The sequence below is a fragment of the Alosa sapidissima genome, chromosome 1 (assembly GCF_018492685.1).
Source record: "Alosa sapidissima isolate fAloSap1 chromosome 1, fAloSap1.pri, whole genome shotgun sequence".
In the NCBI taxonomy this organism is placed as follows: domain Eukaryota; kingdom Metazoa; phylum Chordata; class Actinopteri; order Clupeiformes; family Clupeidae; genus Alosa; species Alosa sapidissima.
Window position 1 is genome coordinate 55,649,514 of NC_055957.1, and position 25,989 is coordinate 55,675,502.

The following is a 25,989-nucleotide window of genomic DNA, read 5'->3' on the forward strand; positions in this document are numbered from 1 at the left end:
ACAGAGGGTAAGTTCAATCCAGCCTAATGGTTGCTTTGCAGACCCATCTGCCAAGAATAATGGCCCATTCCACCATGGATTCAGCATTGTAGAGGTTCTGAGGTCTATCCACAGGCGCTTGTTCATCAGGGAGAAAGAAGCTCCAGTGTCCAAAGTGACTGTTCCACTCCAGGCTCCTATGGTCAGAGGCACTGTAAGCTGTCGGGGAACCTTCAATATACCGTGAGTGAAGGGCATTGGTTCAGAGGCGGAGCAGCAGAGATCACTGTTGTCCAAGTCAGCATGCGTGACCAGAGAGAACTGCGGGTCTGATGACGGTCTGGGTTGATGGAGGTGTACTGGAGGCTTCCCTGGTTTGTAGTTTTTTTGGGTAGGGTGCTTTGAGCAGTTGCCTGGTGGATGGCCAACCTCTTTGCATTTCCAGCAGAACACAGTAGGTTCCTTTGGAGGTGGTGCTTCTTGTCTCACATTTTCTGATTTAGGGGTCGACTTAAATGCAGGCTTTTGACGATGTTCAAACTTCTCTTTATCCTTCTCCAGCTGCTGTCCAAGTCGTACAAGGGCACCTACTGTGCTGACTCTTCCTGTCAACTGGCTAGCCATGCGGGGGTGGATGTTCTTTAGAATCAGCTTAATGACTTCTTCTTCCCCAATGCCAGCCTTCCACTTGCGGCAGAGAGCATGATAACTGTACGCAAAGTCCCGGATTGACTCACCTTAGAGTCGGGTTCGCACTCTATCTTCCAACTCCTCCTGATAATCCTCTGCCAAGAAAGCAGTAACAAACTGGGCTTCAAACTCTGACCACTTACTGACTGTATGCCTTTCAACGTCCCACCAGTCTCGTGCCGTGCCATGCAGAACATTACCCATGGTGGCCAGAAGCTCCTCATCACTAAGTGGGCGTAGGGTAAGAAAATCCTTGCACCTCTCGAGATACAGCAGAGGATCAGAACTGTCGCCCTTCTTGCCAAATGAGGGGAACTCCATTTTAATGGGCATTTTAGCAGTACGTCTATTTGGCTCACCGGTCTGAACAGAGAGGGTGGAACTATGCGGATAAGGACGGCTGGGTTGAGATGGAGTTGTTACCTCCTTCTCCAAAGACGCCACCTGCACAGGTGAGGGTAGTCTGGAGTGAGGCAGGATAGAGGTCCCACTGTCTAAACAGCTGGTTTCAGGGGCGTGGCCTAAGGTGGACATCAGGGAGGTAAGATGGAGTGATTGCTGTTTTACCGAGACCACCTCTGTAACAAGGGAGTCCAGTCGCTGAGTGGTGTGCATGACTTCTCTTTGCAGGTTGTCCAAAGTTAGATCAAATGGTGTAAAAGCTGAATTGACATCATTGAGGACTTCAGAGTGGTGTTTTTGCAGGTGCCACTGTAATGCATCCATCACCTGGGTTCGAACATAGTTCAAATCAGACTGCAGGACACTGAGGATGTTCTTACGCACTTCATCACATTGGGCTACAATCCGATTCTCCACTGTATACAGCCGTTGTGTTAAGGCATCCATTTTAATTTGGTTCTTCATGAGAGACCTGAATTCTATGAAGGAGGAGCATGGAGGAATCCTGCTGTGCTTGTTGGAGTGCACTCACTCTTTCCAGTAAAGATAGCTCATTAGGGGCACCCCTGGAGCTCCCAGAGGTACACTCCTGCTGAACTGTTTGCTCAGGTTCCAGCATAGCATCTTCAAAGTCTCCAGCATCGCTGACAGATTCAGCAGTGGTAAGCCTAGCCTGCGCTTGTGCATCATTGGTTGGTTGTCCGCTATAAGGTTGCTGGTGGCCATGCTCACTCTGGTGGTCCTCATCTATGCTATGGTCTGCAAACAAGGGCATAGTGCCGTCCATGAGTTTATTTGTAGTATATGATTTGACGTTATGAGTTTAAAAATGGTAGCAAGGGATTGCTTTTGTTGAGTTCATTTGTTTTTATTCTCTTAATTTAATTGTGAGCTTTTGGTCTTAGTAGTCTAATATTCACTGTTAATTTTAACTTTGTCCCATCTGGGGTGCCATTTTCTGTAACGATTCTTTAGCTGGTTTAAAGTTATGTTTTATTTTCCAAGTAGTTAATTATAATTATTATTTTTTTAAGGCGTGCCAGGTAGCATAAGCTGCCACTTTCCAACACAAAACGTTACAGGAGCACACAGAGGAAGTGTCACAGTTATAACATTAACCCATTAGCCCCTTCAGTAAACAGTGAATTCAGAATCAAATTAAATAAATTTGTCTGGCCCTCACCAGAAGCGCCACAATATTCACATACTCATCATAAACATCAAAAATCACCATGAATTCAAACACTCTACAGTTGAAACAGCACAATGACAGATAACAGGAAAACCCCAATGTTCAAATGTCCTTTTGAGTTTTGGCCCATTTAGTACTCCGTAGTTCAACAAAACAATACCATAGTTCGTGAGTTCATCGGCAGTAAATATAACAAAACACTTAGACGTCACTTTTTTTGAGTTCAGTTTTGGAACGGGGATGATTGTTCTTTCAAAAAGGATGGTTGAAAAATATATGAGTATTTCGGAGTTACGGGGAAACGTGGGCATTAGTCAGTGTTTGTGAAACGAAAACAGTTCCTCTGGCAAACGATCAGTGTAGGTGCGATGTGTGCGTTGGTGTGTGCGTAGCGGGGCTTTGGAAACACTGCTCCAGCGGTAATGTCACCGCCGGAGTTACCTTCGGATATGCAGGCCTCTCGGTATGTGGCTGGTTGTGGACTACAGCCCCAGGAAAAGGTGCGCAGGCCGCTCCGTAGGCAACCGGACTCAGGTAGGAAGACAGCGGTCTTCGGAGGAGTGAACGTCGCAGCTCCGCGGTAAGTTTAAATTCCAGATCTTCCGTCAGCGAGGGAATCTCAATTTAAAGCCGTCATGGACTTGACAGCGTAGGCTCACGAAGAGACGTGTTTTTAGCAGTTACTATGCTTTAGTTTGCTTTTCTTTGTCGTAGTTGTGTGTATTGATTGCACTTTTCTAAGACTCAAAAGAAACGGATTATAGTGTTGCTGTAGGCTACGTTCTCACTCTCTCTCTCTTTCCATTGCCTGCATCCAACTATCTTTTAGCTCTGCCGTGGCACTGACTTAATTACAATAACCGCCCCCACCTGGACTGACGATTGCCATTGTTAATTGGTAACTCTCAGCTGAGCACAGGCGAGACGTGGGCCGTCACACCGTGTCAGTGTAAATGCAGTTGACGTTACTCACGACCGATCACTCAGAACCGGGAGATTCCGCTCAGTCCTGACTCAGAGAAATGGGAGGCAGCTATGTCCCAGCTAGCCGAGGATGCGACTCCGGTGGAGGATGTTGCTGCAGTCAGCCTGCACACCTCAAAAGCAGCAGCGGGTAGTTGGCGGTTGGCACTCCGGTGGGAGGCAAAACGCAGTCGTCCTTAGGAGGTCTGGCTCCGGTGGGCCCAGCACCGGAGGCAAAACGCAGTCGTCCCTGGGAGGTCTGGCTCCGGTGGGCCCAGCATCGAAGCACAAATCAAGTCCGTCTCCGAAGGAGAATGCAACAGGAGCTAGCAAGTCAGCTACCCAGGTCAGGATAGCTTTAGCTACAAAATAGCACTGACAAATAGCTAACGGAAAGTCTGACCGGCACTTGACCGGTAACTTAAAAGAGAAGGAGTAAACAAGTATGATGCGCCGATGTTACGGAGTAAGCTACAGGCAGCAAAGTATCCTCTCTTTCTCCAGTGCAAACTCGGAATGATGAGCCTTCTCCTCTCTGAGGAGATGGAGCCTTCACATTACCCGTGATTTCGCGGGCATAAACAAATAACAAATAATAATTATTATTATTATTTATTTAAAGAGGAATGCCTCTTGAGATGTGGCATCTCATTTTCGAGAGGGTCCTAATCATTGGCTGAGTATACAATTCAAATAAAAGCAAACAAACAAAGACATTTGATTGGTTGACATGTACAGTATTCCATCACAACATAACCATGACAAACCCAAAGCATTGTGGTCATTGTAGTGACAAAAATTAAACAGTGCAGTAATAAACACTAAACAGATTTTACGAGTGCTCACATAGGTATATGATCCAGAAATCGTAATGTTGTGGCTTGGATCAACTTAGTTTATTCCACTTCGAGTGCGCAATGCGTGGTACTTGGACACGATATATGTACAGTGGGCATCGCTTTCAAATGACCACTTCATTCGCGCATTACGCTGCGTGAAGCTTTAGTACCACTTTCAGCCACTGTGCGTCGCTCTGCCACTGTACATCGCTCTGCCTGCCGTCCCTTACATAATTGTTGCCGAGAGTAATCCCAGCCTACGAATTCAATAACAAAATAAATCATGCATAATTAAACATTACCCCGATTTAGGCTACTTGGGTATGGCTTAAGGCTTGACTACACGAAAATAGAAATCGAAATTTGCTGTCTACATTATTGTCAGTGTTAGGGTTAACGTAACTACGCAAATCAAAACAGTGGTGTGATAATTGAGCCAGTAGAGAAATAACTGTTCAGAATTAATCTGTAGCCTTGGGTAGGCTTCTGCAGAAAACAATGTTGTTGCCGATTTAATACTATCTGGCGACGTTTTTAACAGGCTACGCAATAGAGGCTTAGACAACTATGACTCACGTTTTGGTTTCGTAAATTAATTTGCCCTACTTCTTGACTGCAATGTAGTCAATTGACTGCTTGATATGTCATTTTTATTTTTCTGTACAATAAACAATTACATCTGCTTTATGCCGCAGAATTACATTCATATTTGGCTGACTGCAGACGCGCCACTTCCCTCCACATATTCCAAGATTAAGATAGTATGAAGTGCTTTTTGTATAGGCTACTATCATAAAAAAAATAGTTAAAACGAATAGCTATTTGCAATTTGACAAAACACTGGTCCTCATTTTGCGAATGCGAGGACGATATGAGCCTGTTGCATTTAGTTAGATGTCCGAGTCACGCATAATGTTTGAAAACCACTGGCTCGTAATCACAATAATTTAACACACGACAGTTGGATAACCTACTTCATCATGTCCCCATGCCTAAATTTTTGTGAGTAGCATAGAGATCGTTAAAAACAATAAAGTATGGCTCTCTCATTTGGGACATCGAAAACTTATATTTTTAATAGACTACCGTCGAAGATGCTGACTTGCAAAAGCCTCGGGATAACACGTTATCTCAACTATCATCAGTCATGCCCCATGATCAAAGTGGGGAATGAAATAAAAGTTTGAGAACCACTGGCTTAACAAGTTACCTACAGTCCAGAACACAGAATCTGTTGCAATATTCTGATGATCGGCGATGATATCGGCAAATGTTTGTTTTCCAAAGTAAGAATTTCACTTCACCATGCACCTTCGACAATACCTGGCCTACCTGGTATCATTACAAACATTATTCTGTGTCCTGAAACTGGCATATTTTATGGCAATGTGCCATGTAAGTTCGTTGCAAAATCTAGAGAAATGTGTGAGGTGGTCAGCGGGGGACAATTGAGACACACATTGGATTGTGCTATTACTTGAACATTCCACACTATCCACAGCTGTGGTAGGCCTATCAGGGGCAGGAGGATTACTGTCAGCGCAGGCTTTATATAAAATTTTTCAACAGAAGGCCTCGAATGATGTCTTGTTTGTGGAGCGCTTTGCTTCGCTTCTGTAATTTCGGCTTCATTGAAAATGAGGGCTTCCCTCAATGACCCTCCGAGAATAAATAAAGGTTGAATGAATGAATGAATGCAGGCTTGCCCAAAATAAAGGCATGTGGTTTGCGCAGCCTACAGTAAATAACAGACCCGCCAGAATGTGCGTTATGATGCTTTTTTACGAGCAAGATGTTTTTGGTACCCTACGCACACTGCATGTTCTTAAATAACAATGATCATCAGTAATATTCGACCATTAATTTGGGTAAATGGGCAAGCGTGACCACCTTGATTGGCTGATTGGCTGATGATTGTAACGCAGGCATGATTCCAAACACCTCCCTTACGATGATGAGTGACAGGTCTCAGAATGCGTGTGCTACACAAGGACGGAAGATGATGAATAACTGGGGCCGTAGGCTATTCACAAAGGCTTTTATCTTACTACTAGGAGTAGGCTACTCCTAAATCGCACTTAAAGATTTTAGCTTGGAGTTTTCTCTTAAATGTTATTCACAAAGCCTTTCAGACAACTCCTAAACTAGGAGTGAGTCTTCGTGGCTATGGATGACGTCATTACTCATGCACGAGCTTGACTGAAGTGACCACCTTGATTGGCTGACGATTGTAACGCAGGAATTCCAAACATCTCTCTTCCGATGATGACTGACAGGTGACAGGTCGGAGAATGCGTGCGCTACACAAGTAGTGCGAAGGACGGAAGATGATTAATAACTGAATAAAAAGGCCTAGCCTAAATGAATAAAGAGTAAGGCAAAACAAATAGCTTAGTAGCCTAATGAAACATAGGCTTATGGATTGATGCAGTAGCCTACCTTTGCAACATTATTAAATTAATCTGTCACCATATCCCTAGGCTACGTTTGCAAAGAGGAGAACATTTTAATTTGATTCACAATGAAACGTTACATTTCATTTACATGTTAACAATGAGTAGTTTTGGTTGTTGTTGGTGGCTGTTCCCTCGTGATTGGAAGCTCCTGTTGCGCATAGGCTATTTCAAAACATCGCAACGTAAAATGCCACAAAAAAGCTGTTTATGAATAGGTCTTAGTGAGTTAGGAGTCCTCTCGACTTAAGCTGTCCCAGACTTAGGTGCTACTTTTAGGTCTAAAATGCTTCGTGAATTACTTTTTGTGAAAAAATTAGGAGTCCTAAAGTTAGGAGTGACACGCCCATTATTTTTAGGAGTTGCTCCTAAATTCGCCAGTTAGGAGCTACTTTTAGCCTTAAAATTCTTTGTGAATACGGCCCCTGAATAAAAAGGCCTAGCCTAAATGAATCAAGGCAAAACAAATAGCCTAGTAGCCCAATGAAACATACGGATTGATGTAGTATCTTTGTAACATTATTAAATTATTCTGTTACTATGCCCACGTTTGCAAAAGAGAACATTTTAATTTGATTCACAATAATGTTACATTTAATTTACATGTTGACAATGATTAGCCTACTTTTGGTTGTTGTTGGCGGCGTTATTGCATGTTAGTTATGCCTACAATGCAAAATTGCTTCCTCGCGATTGGAAGCTCCTGTAGCTGCATAGGATTTCAAAACCGCAGGTTTGTGAATAGGTCTGTGAGTAAGGAGTCCTCTTGACTTCTTTTAAGCTGAGGTGGGAAGGTGTGATTTTTTGGGGGAAGGGCCGGATTAACTGGGCACAATTGTCTGATGGCCCCCCTTCCCCCCAGCCAACGTGAATCGGGTGGTTAGTTAATAGGCCTATCGTGAAGATTTTTCCTGCCATCTAAGGCACGAGCGCATCTGTGAGGCCTCACCAAGTAGCTCGTTTGTTTACAACTAACATTCCATTTAATTAAACTGCTTTATAGGCTATGCCGAAATAGTTTTCAACATTTTGAATATTAGTGTCGGGTGAATTGAAATGTTCTCAAAGTAGCCTTATGGCTGAAAGCTGCTTGGGACACCCCCCCCCCCCCCCCCCCCCCCCCCGTCAAGCAATATAATCATACAAACGCGCTTCCTGCACTCATTGTTTCAAAAGGACTAATTTTGGCTTTGTCAGAACTGAAGAGCTGTGGACGGCACGGCACGGTATGCCCAATGAAAATAAATTAACGCAACGCAACACAACACAACACAACACAGACCCCGCTTCTCTCGCGTCAGTCACTGACATGAACGAAACACAGAACCCGCTTCTCTCACGGCAGTCACTGACAGTAACCTATAATAAATGCATGGGGAAAAACACTTCCCCATGACAAAGACATCGTAAAACACTGAAAGTTAATATTTTGTCACTAGCAACATTCATCTGTCCTTTGTCAAATGTATTATGTTCCAAGTACCCTATGCGTAATTCTGCTTCATAAAGTTGAACAAATACATTTGCTTATTTCACAGAAAAATATAAATAGCCAGTCTACAGTGCAGAGTTGGTAAGTTATGGTAGGCCAACTTGCAGTGAACATACAAACAGGGGAAATTATTTCTCTTTAGCCTCAGGTGCGCACGTAGACATAAGGCCGAACATGCAAGCGCCAATGAATCGTGCTCTCACGACAATCGCGCCGTTAAACTTAAATAGGTTAACATCACTAAGTTCGCCTTCAAGCAAGGAAAACGATGATTTGAATACATCTGTTTCGTTGGAAGGGCAAGGGGTAGCAACAGGGCAACACAGAGACAGGCCCGATGGCAGGGCTGTTATGAGAGTATTAAAATATGGGATATTCTACGGGAAAACATTAAAACGGCAAGACAGCGGGGAAAGTTAAAATACGTGATAAACACAGAAAAAGTTGGCATGCATTGTTTCGGTCCCCGTGCACAGGGATTATTTGTCATACTATTAATCACATATGATTATTTGTGAAATTGTGCAAACAGGCGCAACACATTTGAAAAGGAAGGACTGGTAGCATGCAAGCTCACGGGAAAGATTGATTTAAGAACGTTATCACAAAGTGTGTGGCTGTGGCGCGGGCGGAAGACAATTGGCAGGGGAGGGTCATGTCTTTTTTAACAATTCTGTCGGAGGGTCATTGAACAATTTCTAGCAGGCAAGAGAGGGTCATGCAACTTCCAACTGAAGCACTCAAAATTCCTCCGGTGGCCCCTTCAATAAATAACGATCAGTCCCTAGATTGCTGCTGGGCTATATGTCTTGGTTCTGTTAACAACTTATTGTCAAACGCATGGCCTATCTCGCGGTTGCATCCATTACAAACAAACATGCAATGTGAACGTCTGGGATTGGGGAGAGCACTAAATGCTCTACTGAATAAGCACGAAGTCAAACCTTTAAATGAAAAACACTCTTTAATAATCCAAAAAAATAATACAGTAGGCGATAAACCCGGAAAAAAGTTGACAGTGATTTTTTTCATAATCACTTTGGAGGGTCATAGAAAAATGTATTGCTGGCGAGGTAGGGTCACGTCTTTTTGGACTAATGCTCCCAAAACTCCTCCGGTAGCCCCTTAAATAAATAACGAACAGTCCCTAATGAAGTAAACTTGTGACCATCAAAAATCGTTTATCGCCTGTAACTCCGTGATAACAGGACGTAACAGGAGGGCATTTGGCTGAGCAACGGAGGTTAATACTCTATATTTTGTCCAAATGATGTCTGTCTATCATCGGTGCACTCGGAGAAAACCAGAATGTTTAATTTGTCCTGCGTCTCTACGGTTGCAAACGGGATTCACTCGCAGTTAACCAAATATTCCTTTATTAGGGCAGGGCAGGCATATTTCTGGCTATTACATTATTTCTAAACCAGTCTGCTAAAGTCTGTAGTGAAGTCTGTGTAGGGTTTTCCAGGCTCCATTTCTTTTTACGAGACACCCTGCTCACTTGAGCCATCTACCGGTTGTTTGGGTTGTTGCAGCGTCTCACTGGAAAAATACAAATTAAAGTCGCGTGATACCGCGTGATCCCACGCACGGACCGCGAGTGAAGCTGGCCAAGTCGAAGCACTGCCCACTGTAGGCTAATGATTTTTTAATTAGTGCAGTTGTGTTGTAATCCCTATAGCCTAGCCACTGTCACGCTCTGCCACTACTGTTTTTTTGTTATTAATTACAGAAGATACAGGCGTAAGATTCTTGCCATTTCGATGGATAAGCACTTTTACCTCGCATTCGCTGGAGATTAACTTTCTTTAAATTAATTTGATGATTTCAATTATTAAACTTTGGAGCAGGTTCGAGTATGAATTGATCCACAAATGAGTTTTCATTGTTATTAATATTGTGGGATAGGCCATTTTGTCTTTGCGGAGGTCTGCGCTCTCTAATGGCCTTATAGTTATCATATTAAAATGAGTGTGATTGAGGGAGGAGAAACGGTGGAGTGTAATGCTCGTGCATGTGCGCTTAATTTCACGTTAATTGGGATGTACAAAGAAAAGCTGCGTGGAATGCTGTGTACGCACAGTTTCATACATCAGGATTTTTTTGGATACTTTTCAGGTTTGCACGCACGCAATGTTTTAGTATGAAATCCACGCAAGTCTTTGTACATGAGGCCCCAGGTGACTGTGTAACCGATTGGCCGAAGGAAGCTATTAATGCTTGGGAAAATATCCTTTGAACACCGCTTTTCTTTTGATGGCGCGTCCATAATGCGCGCTGGTGTTTTAACGGGTGCAATGTCAGGCTAGTGCAAGACGGCGAAGCTTAGATTTTAACATGGAAACATTTTCATCATAGCTTGCTATTCAGATAAGCTATTTGGTTTGGCAGGTTAGAATGATAAGAATGGACAAAGTAATGGTAAGCGTGAAAGTATATTTAGGTGGAAAATATTTTAGGTGTGCCAGGGCGACGATTGGGTGTTGAGTATTGTGACTTATCACACAAATAGCTAATTTTTTCGTTTTCATATTGGGGTTTCAGGGAGATACCTTAATTTATTTAGAGAGTGAATAAACTTGTGAAACAGAAGTATCATCATGTATTACATTGATTTCAACAATGTTACTGTATTCTAAATTCCAACTATTTAAAATGTAACGGAATGAGAATACAGTTACTCATAACTTGTATTCTGAATACGTAACGCCGGTACATGTATTCCGTTACTCCCCAACACTGAGCATGGTTTAGTGGAATACCTGTTCCATACGGTCTCTCGTGCAAGTAGATTCCTTCAAATGCGGCGCTGACTATCAAAATACTAATGCGCTGTTTGAAGTTGCTCTGCTTGCTGTTAAAGGCAATGACAGATGTCCCTTTCATTGGTTTAAATGATGTTACGCCTTTTTGCACCAGGCACCTGACGTTTGATAACAAAACCACCCCCAATGTGGACTGGACAAACCCCTAGCAGTGACCATGCATTTTAGATAAATTAACAAATGTAGTTAACTAATGTAACTCATGTAGCTTAAACTTAACCTTAGTAACCACAGTAAAGTAGGCTAGAAAATGTTAGGAAAGGAGGTTTGAGTTGTGTGTAGACATGAGCACACATCACAGATTATTAACCTACTTTAAGCATTACAGTTAATATGTTTTATTATTTATTTATTTATTTATTTATTTATTTATTGGGGCGGGGTATGGGGACCCATCACAACTGGCCCATTGTATGCTACACCCTGCTTGTACCAAGTATAGTTTTTGCTGCCCATCTATTTACAAAAGACAAAAAGAAAGAATAAATATAGCCGCAAGCGGCAATGACGGGCCCGAGCACCTGCGGGCCGCAACCCGTGACATTTCGGAATCCAACAAAGCACCGACGTGGTCCGTTTGTGAAAAGTACATATTTGATGCGTGGGTTATTTGTTTTTGTATTTTATTTTCTGGCACATTTACTTGCTTGGCCAGATGGGGGCGCAATGCAAGGCAGGCCCATTGGGTGTCACCATAATCATAATATATATTAACCTGAGAAATTTCAGACCCTTCATTTTGAGCAAAGAACATTTGATACACTTTTTGGTTGGCCAGATGGTGGCGCTATGTTAGGCATGGAAATTAGACATGTGAATATCATCACAATAATGATATCCAAAATTTGTGTAAACTTTAAGATCAATCACTTAAGGCATTGTCCATTTCTGGCACATTTCCTGCTTGACCAGGTGGTGGTGCTATGCCAGGCAGGCCCATAGGGTCTCTGGATATCATCATAATTATAATATCTATTAACCTGAGAAGTTTCAGACCATTCATTCAAAGCATAGAGCATTTCTGGCATATTTCCTGTTTGGCCAGATGGTGGCGCTATGCTAGGCATGTGAATTATATGTGTGAATATCATCACAATAATGATATCCAATATTTTATAAAGTTTCAGATCAATCACTTAAGGCATTGTCCATTTCTGGCACATTTCCTACTTGGCCAGGTGGTGGCGCTATGCCAGGCAGGCCCATTGGGTGTCTGAATATCATCATAATCATAATATCTATTAACCTGAGAAGTTTCAGACCATTCATTCAATGCACTGTGACTTTATGACACATTTCCTGTTTATATGGTGAGATATTAAAATCATGACATATTACAACATATCAAAAATCCCTTCGCAATTTAACATCAGCAACATCTTGGCATCATATTTGCCAAATTTCACATGAATCTGACAAACCGTCTAGGAGGAGTATGTTAAAATTGATCATGTGACATCAGTGTTATTGCCATTCTTTCTGTTGCCAGGTGGGGGCGCTATGCCAAATACGCATTATGGGCATGTCAATATCATCACTCCCATGGTATTCAAAGACCTGTGAAATTTAAAACATTTCAAGCCATGCATGGTGAATTAAGACACATTTATTGTTTATGTGGAAGGGTATTAAAATTCATAGTTTTGCCATTTCGTCAAATTACATATCAAAAAAAGCTTCACAATTTAGAATCAGAAGCATATTGGCATCATGTATGCCAACTTTCACATAAATCGGATCAACCGTCTAGGAGGAGTACGTTAAAATTGATCATGTCCACAGTGCACAAAATCCCAATTACCTCACTTCCTGTGGGCGTGGCTAATGGCATGTTAATACAAAAGTTGATTGTTTTTGGGAGTTACACATACCCACCAAATTTGGTGTGTGTATCTAAAACTATATGCCAACCACAAGTCACAGTGACATAAGGGGGCGCTATGGCGTTCCTGGGCCAAGGCTTTTCCCCTGTGTATTCACGGTACCTCTTGATGTGTGTGCCAAATTTCATGCGTTTTTACCAATGGGAAGCACCTCTTTTGGCATCACAATTCATCACATTTTAGTCCGCACAAAATCCCAAATACCTCACTTCCTGTTGGGCGTGGTTGGGCGTGGCTAATGCATTGTACATACAAAAGTTGTTCATCTTGGGGAGATACACACACCTACCAAATTTGATGTGTCTAGCTGAAAGTATGTGCCAACCACTGGATCAATCACCTAAGGGAGCGCTACTGAGTCCCTGGGCCACGCCCGGGGCCAAGCCTTTATGCCTGTGTAGCCATTGTCATACCAGATGTGTGTGCCAAATTCCAAGTCTTTTCATCCATGGTAACCATCTCAAACATAGCAAAAAGGTGAACAAATAATAATAATAATAATCCTTTCAAAAACAATAGGGCTTCGCACCTCTCGGTGCGCAAGGCCGTGCTGGCCTCGCGCACCGTCGGTGCTCGGGCCCTAATAATCTGTATGAAAGCAATACGGTTCATCCAGCTGCTTGGGCCGCTAATAATTATCTATATTTGTTTGTGATAATGCAGATGGATGTGTAAAAGTCTCAACATAAATATGATGAGAAAGGTTTACATGTAGCAAATCATTATTATCACTTTCATGTTACCTGATTGTAGTCACTACAAGCACTCTGGCAATGGGAATGAACCTTCCAGCTCATCTTGTGGTGATCAAATCCACGGCACACTATGTAGGGGGTACATGCCAAGAGTACAGTGAGGCAGATATTCTTCAGATGACTGGTAGAGCAGGCAGACCACAGGTAAGAGATAATGTCTAAAACATCTTGTACAAATGCCCAACCACTAATATTAGAATGACATGTCTGATTTTTTAAATGTGTTATGTTTACTGAGTCTGTACTTGCAGTATGCTTACAGTAACAAAACTGTGCTGTTTTTTTCTAGTTTGACACTTCAGCAACTGCCGTGATTATGACAAAATTGCAAACAAAAGACAAATACACCAAGGTATTAAGTGGAGCAGAGACTATCGAGAGCAGGTATGTTTACTGGAGCATCTCAGCATCTTTTTAGAATGTCCTTGTAAATGGATTGCTAATTGTACAGAACATGTATGGCTCCAGAATACTGCAGAAACTTCCCAGCACTCAATTCTATTCAGAATGTGAGTCTGATACTGCACAACTGGGACGTGATAATGGGGTGTGTTTCAACTGATACATGGGAATCGTTGTTTTCTAGAGTTAATGCGCTGTCAATATCTTGTACAACAGACGCAATAGCGACACCTAAACCTCTACTGTAGCTTCTCTAGTGGCAAGCTTATTGTTGTAAACAAAGTTGGCCGAAGTACGCTCAGGTCACATTAATGAATAGGCACCATTGCTAATCTGTCCATCATTGTATGAAGCCCACCCGGACGATTTGATTGGTCAGCGAGTTTCACACGGGCATAGAAGCAATGGAGCAAGTCCACACCAAATTTCCCGACCTCGGGCCCTATCATGACAGTCAAAAGCGCATCGTCACTTGTCAAAAGCTTATTCAAATTTAGTAGGATGTCCAGTCCACATTGGGAGGGATTTTTTTAACCAGTCATGGGTGTGTTTGGGGCGTTACATCATTTAAACCAATGAGAATGACATCTGTCATTCCCTTTAACGGTGCAAAGCGTGATGTCAAATAAATGCATCGGTATTTTGACATTCAACGGCGCATTTGAAGGAGGCTGCTTGCCTTCACGCATTTGCACTCCTCTATTATTTGAACTCATTGGCAAAGTGAAACTAACTTCACCATGGTGTCAGTCAACAACAAGACAGTTATATGCAGTTACTTTCACTATTGACTGACAATGCCAAAACATAGGCTGGAAAACAACATTCATCCTGCAGAGGAGTTGCTTAAAATATCGACAGTGCGTCGTCTTCAGCTGTGCTCCATACATGTCTCTCGCCTCTTCCCTAATCATTTTTAACCGTCATTACCAATTTGCAAATGATGGTGAAGAACTACTCATCATGAGATGTACAGTATTTAATAATATCTTTATTCTAATTATGTTTCCCATTGTAATCGTGCAATTTGTAATGTTTTGCATGGACATGCGCTGGTGTGTGTTCATGGATGATAGAAGGATGGTGCGTTGTGCACCCGCCAATATGACTGTTGACAATGCGCTCTTAAAATAGCATATAAACAACTCGCCATAGACTTCTGACCAGATGTACAATAGCGATTTTTAGACAATGCGCCAGGCCACTCCCTAGGTTGCTAATTACCACACCCCTGGGCGCATTTTTAAAAAAAATAAACGTGCAAAATAAGGAATTAAACTTTGCGCCGGGTGGTAAATCGAGTTTTACGCCATGCGCCAGTGTGCAAAATACAACCCCTCAAGTTTTGTGGACAGGGTTAAATTTGGGCTGGCTTCCAGGCTGCCATCTCAGTGTTTGGAGGTCCAATAGGGGTGCTGCAAACAGTTAATTCCTGCTCCATTCACTTATTGTAAGCAGACCTTCATTGTGGCTGAGTCGGGGTAAGTATGTTACAATGCAACACCTGAAAGTTACACTTTTCTCAGTTTCTTCTCTTTTTCTACCAAGCAGCCATATATAGCACCTTCCACATTGTTTTTACAGCTGCTGGAATCGAGACAGAGTGTGACTTTGGAAGTCCGCCACCTTAGACCTGATGTCCTTTATTTTTGTACTTTATTTTTTGCAAAAAGAAAGAAATCCTTAATAAAATAACAAGTCATTCACATTATAGGCTACTTTACGCACTGTCATGTCAGGGTGACACTATGACAAGCCTGTTCTGAAGAAGACTCCCATTCATTTTGACTGCATGGGAAGAGAGTGCGTCTTTTTCAGACAGACAGCGCAATTCATTTTATACCAGCAGGCCGATCGGACAAACTATGGCGCCTCGATATTAAAGAAAAGCCGACTCTATTCATTCCGAAAGTCCACCGCACAGCAGTGCAACGTGCATGTTCACATTTTTAGTAACAACCGCCAAACTTGCTTGCTTGCCTTACACATCTAAGTTTTCCGACTATTTTTCTTACCTTCTTTTTTCCACTGTGGATGTTACTGAGCTTGTAGAAGTTTTAGCTCTTACATTCTGAGCATCTCGCACTGCCATTGCCCGATGTCAGTTCTGAGTCATATCACTCCATAATCTGTCTCCCTTTTAAATGCCTATTCCCTGAATGGTAGGCTACAATGACTATGTGTTTTATATATAATATCGAAACAAAATAACCCAGTCAGTCTCATCTACGAGATGTTTAGGCCTCCTCCAATACTGGCAGCTGGGCTCATAGGTTGCAGATTTGCTTAGTGGCCTACCAAGGCTCTGCAACGAGACGCGACATGGGAGATGAATCATCGGTCAACTTGCACTGTAGCCTATTCTACTTTCTTATTGCACACCGCGAACCGCGCATCTCTACCAGGGACTTTTCAGTTGCAGTTACTGCTTTTGGCCACTAGTCCTCATTTGCACCTTTTTTTTGTAATTTTCGGCTCATGTGTTTGAGTGATTACACCTGTGATTGTTAATGGATCAGGGTATTTAAGAGCCTATTTAGGTATTTAAGAGCCTGTGTGCCACCTGTTTGAGAGTTCTCCTGTGTGCCACCTTTATCGTAAGTGTACTCCTGTTTTGTAGGGATGGGCAAAGCGAGGCTTTATGAAACACTGAAACGTTTGAAGCGATTGTGCTGAATTGTTCCGAAGCTTCGAAACAATTCCGACACCTCAGAGCTGTTTAGGGTGTAACAAATCTGTCAAATACTGGAATGTATTGGAAATGTAGTCTTTAAAGTTCGTGGCTCGCTGTGTTACCTGTGTTCAGTCTTTGTCAAAAGCTAAGCAGTGATGCTCTTGGTCAATTACTGGATGGGAGACCACATGAAGTGAAAAAGAATCTTATTGCTGCTGCTAGTGTTCTCTAACAATTTCTTCTTATAAAAACTCTCGATGTCGCAATGTGTTTGCTTTTTGACCATTCTAAGAGTTTAGTTGAAATTGTGTGGTTAATGATGAAGTAAGAAAACATATAAACAGATAGATCTGAAACAATACCTTACAAATCAAACAGCCTTGGCTACCGTGCAAAAAACACCCTCACTTACCACTAGACCATCATGGTTACTGTTTAAGAAAAATCTACACTGTTGAACACAGTGAAAGTGCGGGCACGCCTGCTGACACCGGCACCGAAGATTCACTTAACTTTGGTCACATGACATGGGGATTTTGAACGATGTTTCGAAGCAGTGGTCACATGACATGGCTGTTTTGAACCACGTTTCGAAGCAGTGTTTCACTTGTGCTTTGATGCCTCGGCACTGATTCGAGACTCCCCGAGGCGGCCAGTTCACGGAGTTGTAGCTTTTGGGCTGCTCCTGAGCTACCCATATGTTGTGTGGGCAGATCCTCGCTTTACACATGTGTGTTTGTTTTAATAAAGCTCTTTCTTTGCATAAATGTGTTCCTGGCAAATGTTCCTTTCCTCTATAAATTCATTCATGTCCTTGATGGTAATAATAGTGTAGCATAGGATAACATGACATGAATATACAGCATAATAACATATAATAGGAATAAATATATATATATATAATATACAGTGGGCATCGCTTTCAAATGGTCACTTCAGTCGCGCATTACGAGGCGTGAAGCTGCGTGAAGCTTTAGGACTACTTTTAGCCACTGTGCGTCGTTCTGCCACTGTACATCGCTCTGCCTGCCGCCCCTTCTGAAAAAGCTCGATTTACCTCGATTTAGGCTACTTGGGTATGGCTTAAGGCTTGACTACACGGTGGTAACGGAAATCGAAATTTGCTGTCTACATTATTGTCAGTGTTGGGTTAACGCAACTACGCAAATTAAAACAGTGGTGTGATAATTGAGCCAGTAGAGAAATAACTGTTCAGAATTAATCTGTAGCCTTGGTTTCTGCAACGTTTTTAACAGGCTACGCTATAGAGGCTTAGACAACTATGACCCACGTTTTGGTTTCGTAAATTAATTTGCCCTACTTCTTGACTGCAATGTAGTCAATTGACTGCTTGACATGTCATTTTTATTTTTTCTGTACAATAAACAAATACATCTGCTTTATGCTGCAGACTTACATTCATATTTGGAACTTACATAGTCCAATGCATCGTTACACTACGTTAGTGTTTCCCAAAACCATAGTAGCAACGAACGTTCACAACCACTATCGTAAAGTTGTGTAGTTACAACTACACCTCTCGACCTGTGGTAGAATGCTAGTAGAAGCATATTCCAGGGATCTTCATGTCAAAAGATGTCACTGACGCCAGTTATTTGTTTGCAAATTAATAATTATAAATATATTTAGGTTTCTAATTGATATTTACTTCTAACCACCATACATCCATATTTTAAAATGCCCAAGGCAGAAAATACATAAATTAAAAGTAAATTTGCAGCCATGTGCACGTAAGTAAAAGTCACACACCTGCAGATAATAATAAGGTGGTGCGCACTTTTTGACGAATCAGCTGAGAATATGTAGCCTTCGATTTTCATGGGGGGGGGGGGGGTCCTTGTTAGTTTACGCAAACCAAGCCAAGAAGGCTGATTCTGATTTTGATAATATGATCTGCACAAAAGATAAACTTAGGTAAACAACAATGTCAATATTGTTGTCAAAATCTTAACCCAGATTTGAACTCTTGGACAGGGGACTGGTAACTGCTGTGCAACGGCGGCTGTTAGTAAACGGCATCCTGTTAGTAAAAAGCTAACCTCCGTAGTTGTACGGGAAACGCACCCCAGATCAGCTTGTAGGCCATTAGCAATCTTTTTATTTTATTTTATGAAGCCTACACAGTAGATCACATGCCACATTCTCACTTTCAATACACAGATGCAATAGCCATTGGTCAAGTATTGAGTATAAAGCAATTAAGATAGTACCCTATACAAAAAATACTTCATACTATCATAAAAATTCGTTAAAACGAATAGCATTTTGCAACTTGACAAAACACTAGATTAAAAATAGTAGGCACAGGGGAAAACTTGTACATCCATTGGTCCGTGGGGAGATCACATGCGGTCAGTTAATATCTATCGTGAAGATTTGTATTGCCATTTAAGGCACGAGCGCATCTGTGAGGCCAAACCTCACCAAGTAGCCTGTTTGTTTACAACTAATATTACATTTAATTAAACTGCTTATAGGCTATGCCGAAATAGTTTCAACATTTTGAATATCAGTGTCGGGTGATTTAGGAAATGCCTTATGGCTGAAAGCTGCTTGGGATCCCCCCTGTCAAGCAATAACCATACAAAAAGTTAAAAACAGATGACATGATGCGCGTCACTGACATAATGCGCAAATAATATAGCCTAGATATTCCAATATATTCGAATACATGTGTTTATTTTAGAGGGGATATTCGAACGTCATTTTTGAGCAATTTTGACAGCCCTAGTCCACTGTAGGCTACGCCAAGGTATTAACACCTTCCACCTAACCCCGGTGAGTGGGGGTCGCTATAATGCGTGTGAAATAGCACCATTGAGTAGCCTATGCAAAATAGCCTTAAAATTGTTCCGGTGTTGTGTGCCTTCTGGTTTCTCCACCTACTGGTTTCCTTGCGCATGCATGCGCTGCAGCAGTTGTCAGACATTCACAAACAAGTTGTTTTAGGCGGTTTGAAGTCGCTTTTCATACGCCATGAGCGCTAGGCTACATTACAGCCACTCGGACAAAAGACATGTAAAAAATATATATTTTGAAAACTAGCATTAAACTGGATTCGATCCCGCAAAAGCAACACATGCGTGAGACTCTCCATCCTGATTCCCTACTCTTTGAGCCAACTAATATGTTACGCGAATCAATTAACTATTGTAGGCTACCATTAATTAATAACGTAGGCAACAGGTAACATGTTGTCCAGGCTATCTGAAACAAGGGGTTGCCTCTCATCTACAACAACTTGTTACCTTGGGCTGCTACTGTCGTCAGTGCACTGTGCACAGTAGGCCTATGCTACTCTTTGTGGTTGATCAACTAAAAATAACAGATGTATTTGGTGATGACACTTATTGTAGGCCTAGCCCAGAGGAAAGAAAATGTTAAAATGAGAGCTCCTCTCTTTCTCAATTGTTTCTCCTAGACAATAATGAGATCACAGTGATATAAAAATGAGATTGCTTTTGTCTCCTGCTTCTCAGGTTTGTCTCTGGAGCAAAAGAGTTAAGTTATCTCAGTGTAGACTCCCTTTAATATACAAATGAGATCTCATCAATATTTTAAATAATGCTCAGTGTTGTCTAATTTATACATCTCATTTACTCAGGCTGATCCACCAGAGAGCTCTCTCTGTAAACTCATGCAATTCTCATTTCAGATCTTTTTGGTAAATCTCAGATTAGGCTCCATCAGTTCTGTAAAAGAGATCTCTTCACAAGCTTGAACCGTTCTCATTCTAGTCATCTAAAGTTTAGTCCTTTTTTGATTTACAAAAGAGATCTCAGCAAAGGCTTATACAATACTCAGACTTGCTCAATTTATATATCTCATATTTTACTCAGGCTTATTCATCAGAGAGCTCTCTAAGTGAACTAATGTAATGCTCATCCAGACCTATTTGTTTTATAAATTAGTCTGATCTGTAAGAGCTCTAGCTGTTGTACAACAATTCTCAAATGATTTTCATTGGCTTATTTGTTTTAATTGCACATATTTTCAAGTTCACATTTGCAAACAGTAGGCCTAACCACGTGATGTGACCACCACACATGACGATGCTCTGACAGACCTCTGAAGTTCGCCTACAAAAAAGCTACCATCTATGCCCATATAAGGAGATCACCTGTTAAATTCTCGCGCAGGGAGACGACGAAATCGGAGACGCAGACGTTTTCCTGAACGCACTTTTGTCTTCAACCTTCGAGTAGATATTATAATCAATGGTACGTGAAGGCGGCACAATTTGATTTTTGCTACCCCAGAGCTAACTTGCGACTTGTTAGCAAGTTAGAGAAATCAAGTTAGACTCCAGAGGTCTATGATGGTCGGACGTGACAAACTCGCGTGCAGAAGACTCCTACCAGAAAATGCAGTCTAGATTTGGCGTCCAGTGAAACCAAGTGAAACGGTGTGTGGGTATGAAGGACTGTGCAGAACTTGCCACCACGAAAACTCAGAGAAGGTACATTAACATTTTGGTAATTTGCTAACGTTCTTGCATATTTTCAGACTCAATATATCATTGAACAACCTGACGAAGCAGCGCATAAAGTTAGCTAGCTAGTTAATGTTAGCTACCTTTAAGTTACATCACTGGCTGTGCTGCTTGTATATAAAGCTAACGTTAGACAATTTAACGTTGCTAGCTTACTTTGCCTTATACAGCTTTAGTCTGTATGTTTTGAATGGTGTTAAGCCATGCTGTAGCCAAAATGCACGGAATTTTAAAATGTCTTTGGGATGTCAGTCAAGATGACGAAGCTAACGTTATTGCCACTGGTTTAAACTGGTTCCAGCTCAATTCCACTGAAAAGAGGCCGGCAGCTTCTTAAAAAATTGGAAGACTACGCTAGACCATCAGATCAAATTGCTGAACAAACAGCGTACCAAAATGGTAAGTATATTTCCCCCCACAATATGTTCTCACTTTTGTTTAACCTGCTATAAATTACAGCATATTGTAACAGGAGTGAAAGGGCATTCTTGTAACCCAGGTAAACTAGGAAGTAGCGTTGCTGCGGTCGAGGGATCGAGAAATAGGCAAGTCAGCATCTGCAGTCATGAATAACTTACCAGTCAACATTTCTTTTGCAATTAATAGAATCTGTAGCATGCAAATCAAACCAGCTATTAGCCTAACTGAAATAAAACCATGATATATCTAGGTATGGTGAATTACAAAGGCCAAGGGAACTTTATCAGGATGCATAGTATCCTGAGTCCATTCAATAACTGGCCTTTAAAAATAAAAATCTGCCTGCCTCTTGTGGATTTTAACATAGGGGGTTCCTTACTTATGCCCCCTGTATTTTAAGGAATAACATTTATTAATTTACGATACCTGGTTCATTCACAAAGAATATTGGTGTGTTTTTTTAATTGAGGCATTTATTTTTTAATTGAGGCATTAAGATTTTTCCAACAGATGATTTATTGTATTCCTCTGGTTGTCTTAACTTATGCACAGTTGATGGTTTTATAAAGACACCCCTACACCAATAAATAGTTAATGTAGACTGTCACACAATGGTAAGTGGAACATTGGCCACAGCTTGTAACAACTTCATTTTTTACCATTCTTTGCGTAGGGATGTGTACACAAGGATGTGTAACCTTGTGTAACTTTGTGTAACTTGGGAATTACAACAGAAAGGAACACGTTTCAGCTAATCAAAATCGATGACTGAAACTGTCAGTTTCAGAGCTATTATTACCACACTGATAGATTGATTTTGCTTTTTATTTGCAGCCTACGTTATGCACTGTGGAACGCTCTGCGGATGGACAGCTGTGGAATCCGCAAAGGTCAAGAAGGTATTTGTTACGAGGGCTGGAGGTTCCAAAACATCCATGAAGCTGGGGTAATTTTCTCTTATTTTAAATTATTTCCAATTGTGGTGAGCATTATTGGTGGGCTTTTTATAAAGGGTAGGCCTCTATTGCACTAAAATTATTCAACCTTTATACAGTTAACATCAAACTGTGTAGCTACAAAAGCTACAAAATCACATTGTCATAGAAATGATAGAGGCAAAATTTCCACTAGGTTTTATGAAGATATTTTACAGATGGGCTGAACATACATCAAAAGTAAAAAAAATGATTAACTCACCAACAATATTTGTTGTATGGTGTATACCAGGGATCACCAAATGGCGGACCGCGATCCGAGTCCGGACCGTGACGTGATCCTATCCGGACCCAGACCATAATAGCCTAATTTAGATTTTCACGTAAGTCAAGTCAAGTCAAGTTTATTTATATAGCACATTTCATACACAGAGGTCATTCAATGTGCTTTACATAAACAAAACCAAACAATAATAACAAATAAAAGCATAGAAGGGCAATATAGTCAAAGAATTCAAAGCTGCGCTAAATGTTTTGTTGGTTAGGATAACAGCATTTACTTCAGGAGCTTCAGGAACCATCATTTCGCTTGCTGCTACTCAGCCAGTGAAATCTGTGAATTCTGATAAAGTCGAGTCAGTGAGTAAAGTAGCCTACTATGGGGAAGAAACTGATAGCCTGAAACGAGCGAGGAGAGGAGACGGGACGAGAAACAATCAGATGGATATCTAAGTTAACGATAAGTAAGTTATTTTCAAATCATCGATTGCTCAAAGAGGAGGAAGCTAGACAGCGAGAACAGAGCTTTATATAACGATACGGGGGCAATACCACGCAAAACTGTCACGTCCATAACGCCAACTAGGCTAAATATGGATGTGACAGTTTTGCGCAGAATTGACCTGGACCTCTTCTATTCTGAGACAGGCGATTTTTAAAAGCGCCAATTTGAAGCACCTCTACTAGACAAAGCATATTGAGCAAGCATAGGGTAGGCTAGGCCCATTCAACAGTGAACTGAGACCACAGAATATTTTACGATTTAAAAAGGCAATATGATTGATCCACCACAATCTAGTTAAGCCGACATGCATTCACTGCCCAACAACGTGATGTTCCTGGGTTTCCAGGATTTCGGGTCAACATAAAAAAAAAAAATTAAAAAAAATTAAACTTGCTGATTAATGGGTTCAAGGAACCAGCCTTGTCTCAGCTCAAATTTTATTTTAAGTTCACGTTAAGATCTTTAAAATAGCCAAGGCTACTCAGTTTTTCTCCCCAATCACTCTTATCTTGCCTTATTTCTCCTCATTTCGAATGTTGCCTTTTAGGCTACTTATTTTATTTCACATTAAACATTAGGCCTAGGCCTACAATCTTCTTGAATTTCCCCTTGGGGATCAATAAAGTATCTATCTATCTACAACTAGGCTCCATCCATCCATCCTAATATTATATATACACAGTGGCGATTCTAGACATTTTTAACAAGGGTGGCACTAGTGAGGCACTGATTCAAGGGTGGCAGGAGGCAAAACATCCAGATAAACAGAAACAGGCTCAAGATGTGAAATTAGCACAAATACATTAGGGAAACCAGATGCAAACACCACACTCATAAATTGTAGGACAAAAAAACACAAATACCTTACTCTCACATAAAATGTCTTTGTATTAAATTTTATTCAAATACAAACATATTAAAGTTAATTATCTAAGATGTCTGTCACTGGGCTATGCTGTTCTAAAACAAATTCCATCATGGAGACATTAAAATATAATCAATTTTATTATATAACTGTAAATGAAGATATACAAAATATACTCATCCAAGACATTTCTCCCACTCTATGGCCATCTATTTTTGTAGCTGTTACAATAATTTGACCTGCTTTTTTGTCTATTTGTTTATTTTCTCAAGACACTTGAGGTTGGTATTAGGGTTGCAAAGGGGCGGAAAATTTCCGGTACATTTCCGGAAACTAACTGGAAACTTTCCATGGGAAGTTAAGCTGGGGAATTTTGGAAATATTCCAAATTGGAAACTTTCATGGAATTAAAGGAAATTATGGGAATTAATGGGAATTTACAGGAATTTAACTGGGAATTATTGGTAATTCCTACTTTTTCATATACAAACATTAACATTTTGTTTCATAATAACCAATATGATTTGTTTGTTCATATTTTCGCTTAGCTTAGCATACAAAGCTAGCTACCATGCTAGCAGGAATCCCATTCTCTGCCTATGCGGACCCCCACTTAGCTTGCTAAGCCAGCAACACTGAAACTACTGAACTGCCCAAGATACACCACGCCACTCAACAACAAAATCCGATTGGTTGGAACCATAAACTGACTATCAGTTTGTTCAGTTAGAATCCCAGAAAATGGTAAAACAAGGGAAAAAAATTACAAAACCCCAACCAAACCTTATAGATTATGTAAGTTATATATAAATTGTCAAGCTTAATCAGACAGATTAATTGTCCCATTACAGTTTAATTACAGTGCAAAATGACACACCCATTTTAATGAGGACAAAAGTGACGAAAAGCCCATAACTGGGCAACTCTGTTCGCAAACTTCTCCCAGTTTCACACGAGTTATTTCCACATGAGATGACGTTTTCACTGGGAATTTATTTTCCCTGTCCACATGAACGCACCATAGTTTCCTTTACGTCTAGTAGCCTATGCTGATTGCTGTGTGCATGGGATTGACATATGTGCAGGGTAGAAATTTGACTGAAATTGCATTAAATCAGGTTGTTTTAACTAGTATTATGCTGCAAGATGGGGTTTTGTCCACTACAATTAAGTTCCCTGTTATAGACTAACTTGCCATATTAAAAATTCCCAGTTTATTCCCATTAATTCCCATATATTCCCGTTAATTCCCATGGAAAGTTTCCAACTTTGAAAATTCCTGGAATTTTGCAACCCTAGTTGGTATGAAGGAGTGTATTGTGTATGTGAATTTCAGAACTTTAAAGTTCTCAAGAAACTTGAGGTTGGTATGAAGGAGTGTATTGTGGATGTGTGCAAACATTGTGCACGTTGCACATGGTGCAACTTCTTGCAGGGCAACCACATAACCGGTTCCATGTGTTTGAATTGGATGACTTCCATGTGTTTGAATTGGATGACTAAAGTTCTCAAGAAACTTATCTCCCTGAATCTCAATATTCTGATCACAACAACTCTGGGCAAATTACAAGTCAGCACCAGTGCTGCATTCATTGTTTTGCACTTTTATAATCACATCACCAAAAGTAGGTTATTGGTTTTACCAAAATAATTTGGCACTATTTTTAAACTACAAACCTATAAAGTATTTTGATACAAAATATGATGCCATTTTTTTCCAACTAAATAAAATAAAAATGACAACATACTATTTTGTATTTTTGTTTTGTGTTTATGTTAGTTTTGATCCAATTTGACAGCTTTGCTATGTTGCCCACCCAAAATTTCTACCAGCCCACCCAAATATAGTAGCCTAGCCTAGGTTAGAACCAGCCCTGCCCTGCATGGAGACATATTTTACGATAATAATGGAGAAAATGTTAG

At 41.0% G+C, this 25,989-nt stretch overlaps 1 protein-coding gene across 1 annotated transcript in view; it reads left to right on the forward strand.

Moving 5' to 3' along the window:
- The window catches only part of hfm1 (helicase for meiosis 1), a 361,977-nt gene that overhangs the window by 124,405 nt on the left and 211,583 nt on the right, over positions 1-25,989 (forward strand). Inside the window, exons 14-15 of the mRNA XM_042091457.1 lie at positions 13,472-13,617; positions 13,763-13,857. Of these exons, the coding sequence (XP_041947391.1) occupies positions 13,472-13,617; positions 13,763-13,857 (241 nt within the window). The remainder of the gene's footprint in view (positions 1-13,471; positions 13,618-13,762; positions 13,858-25,989) is intronic.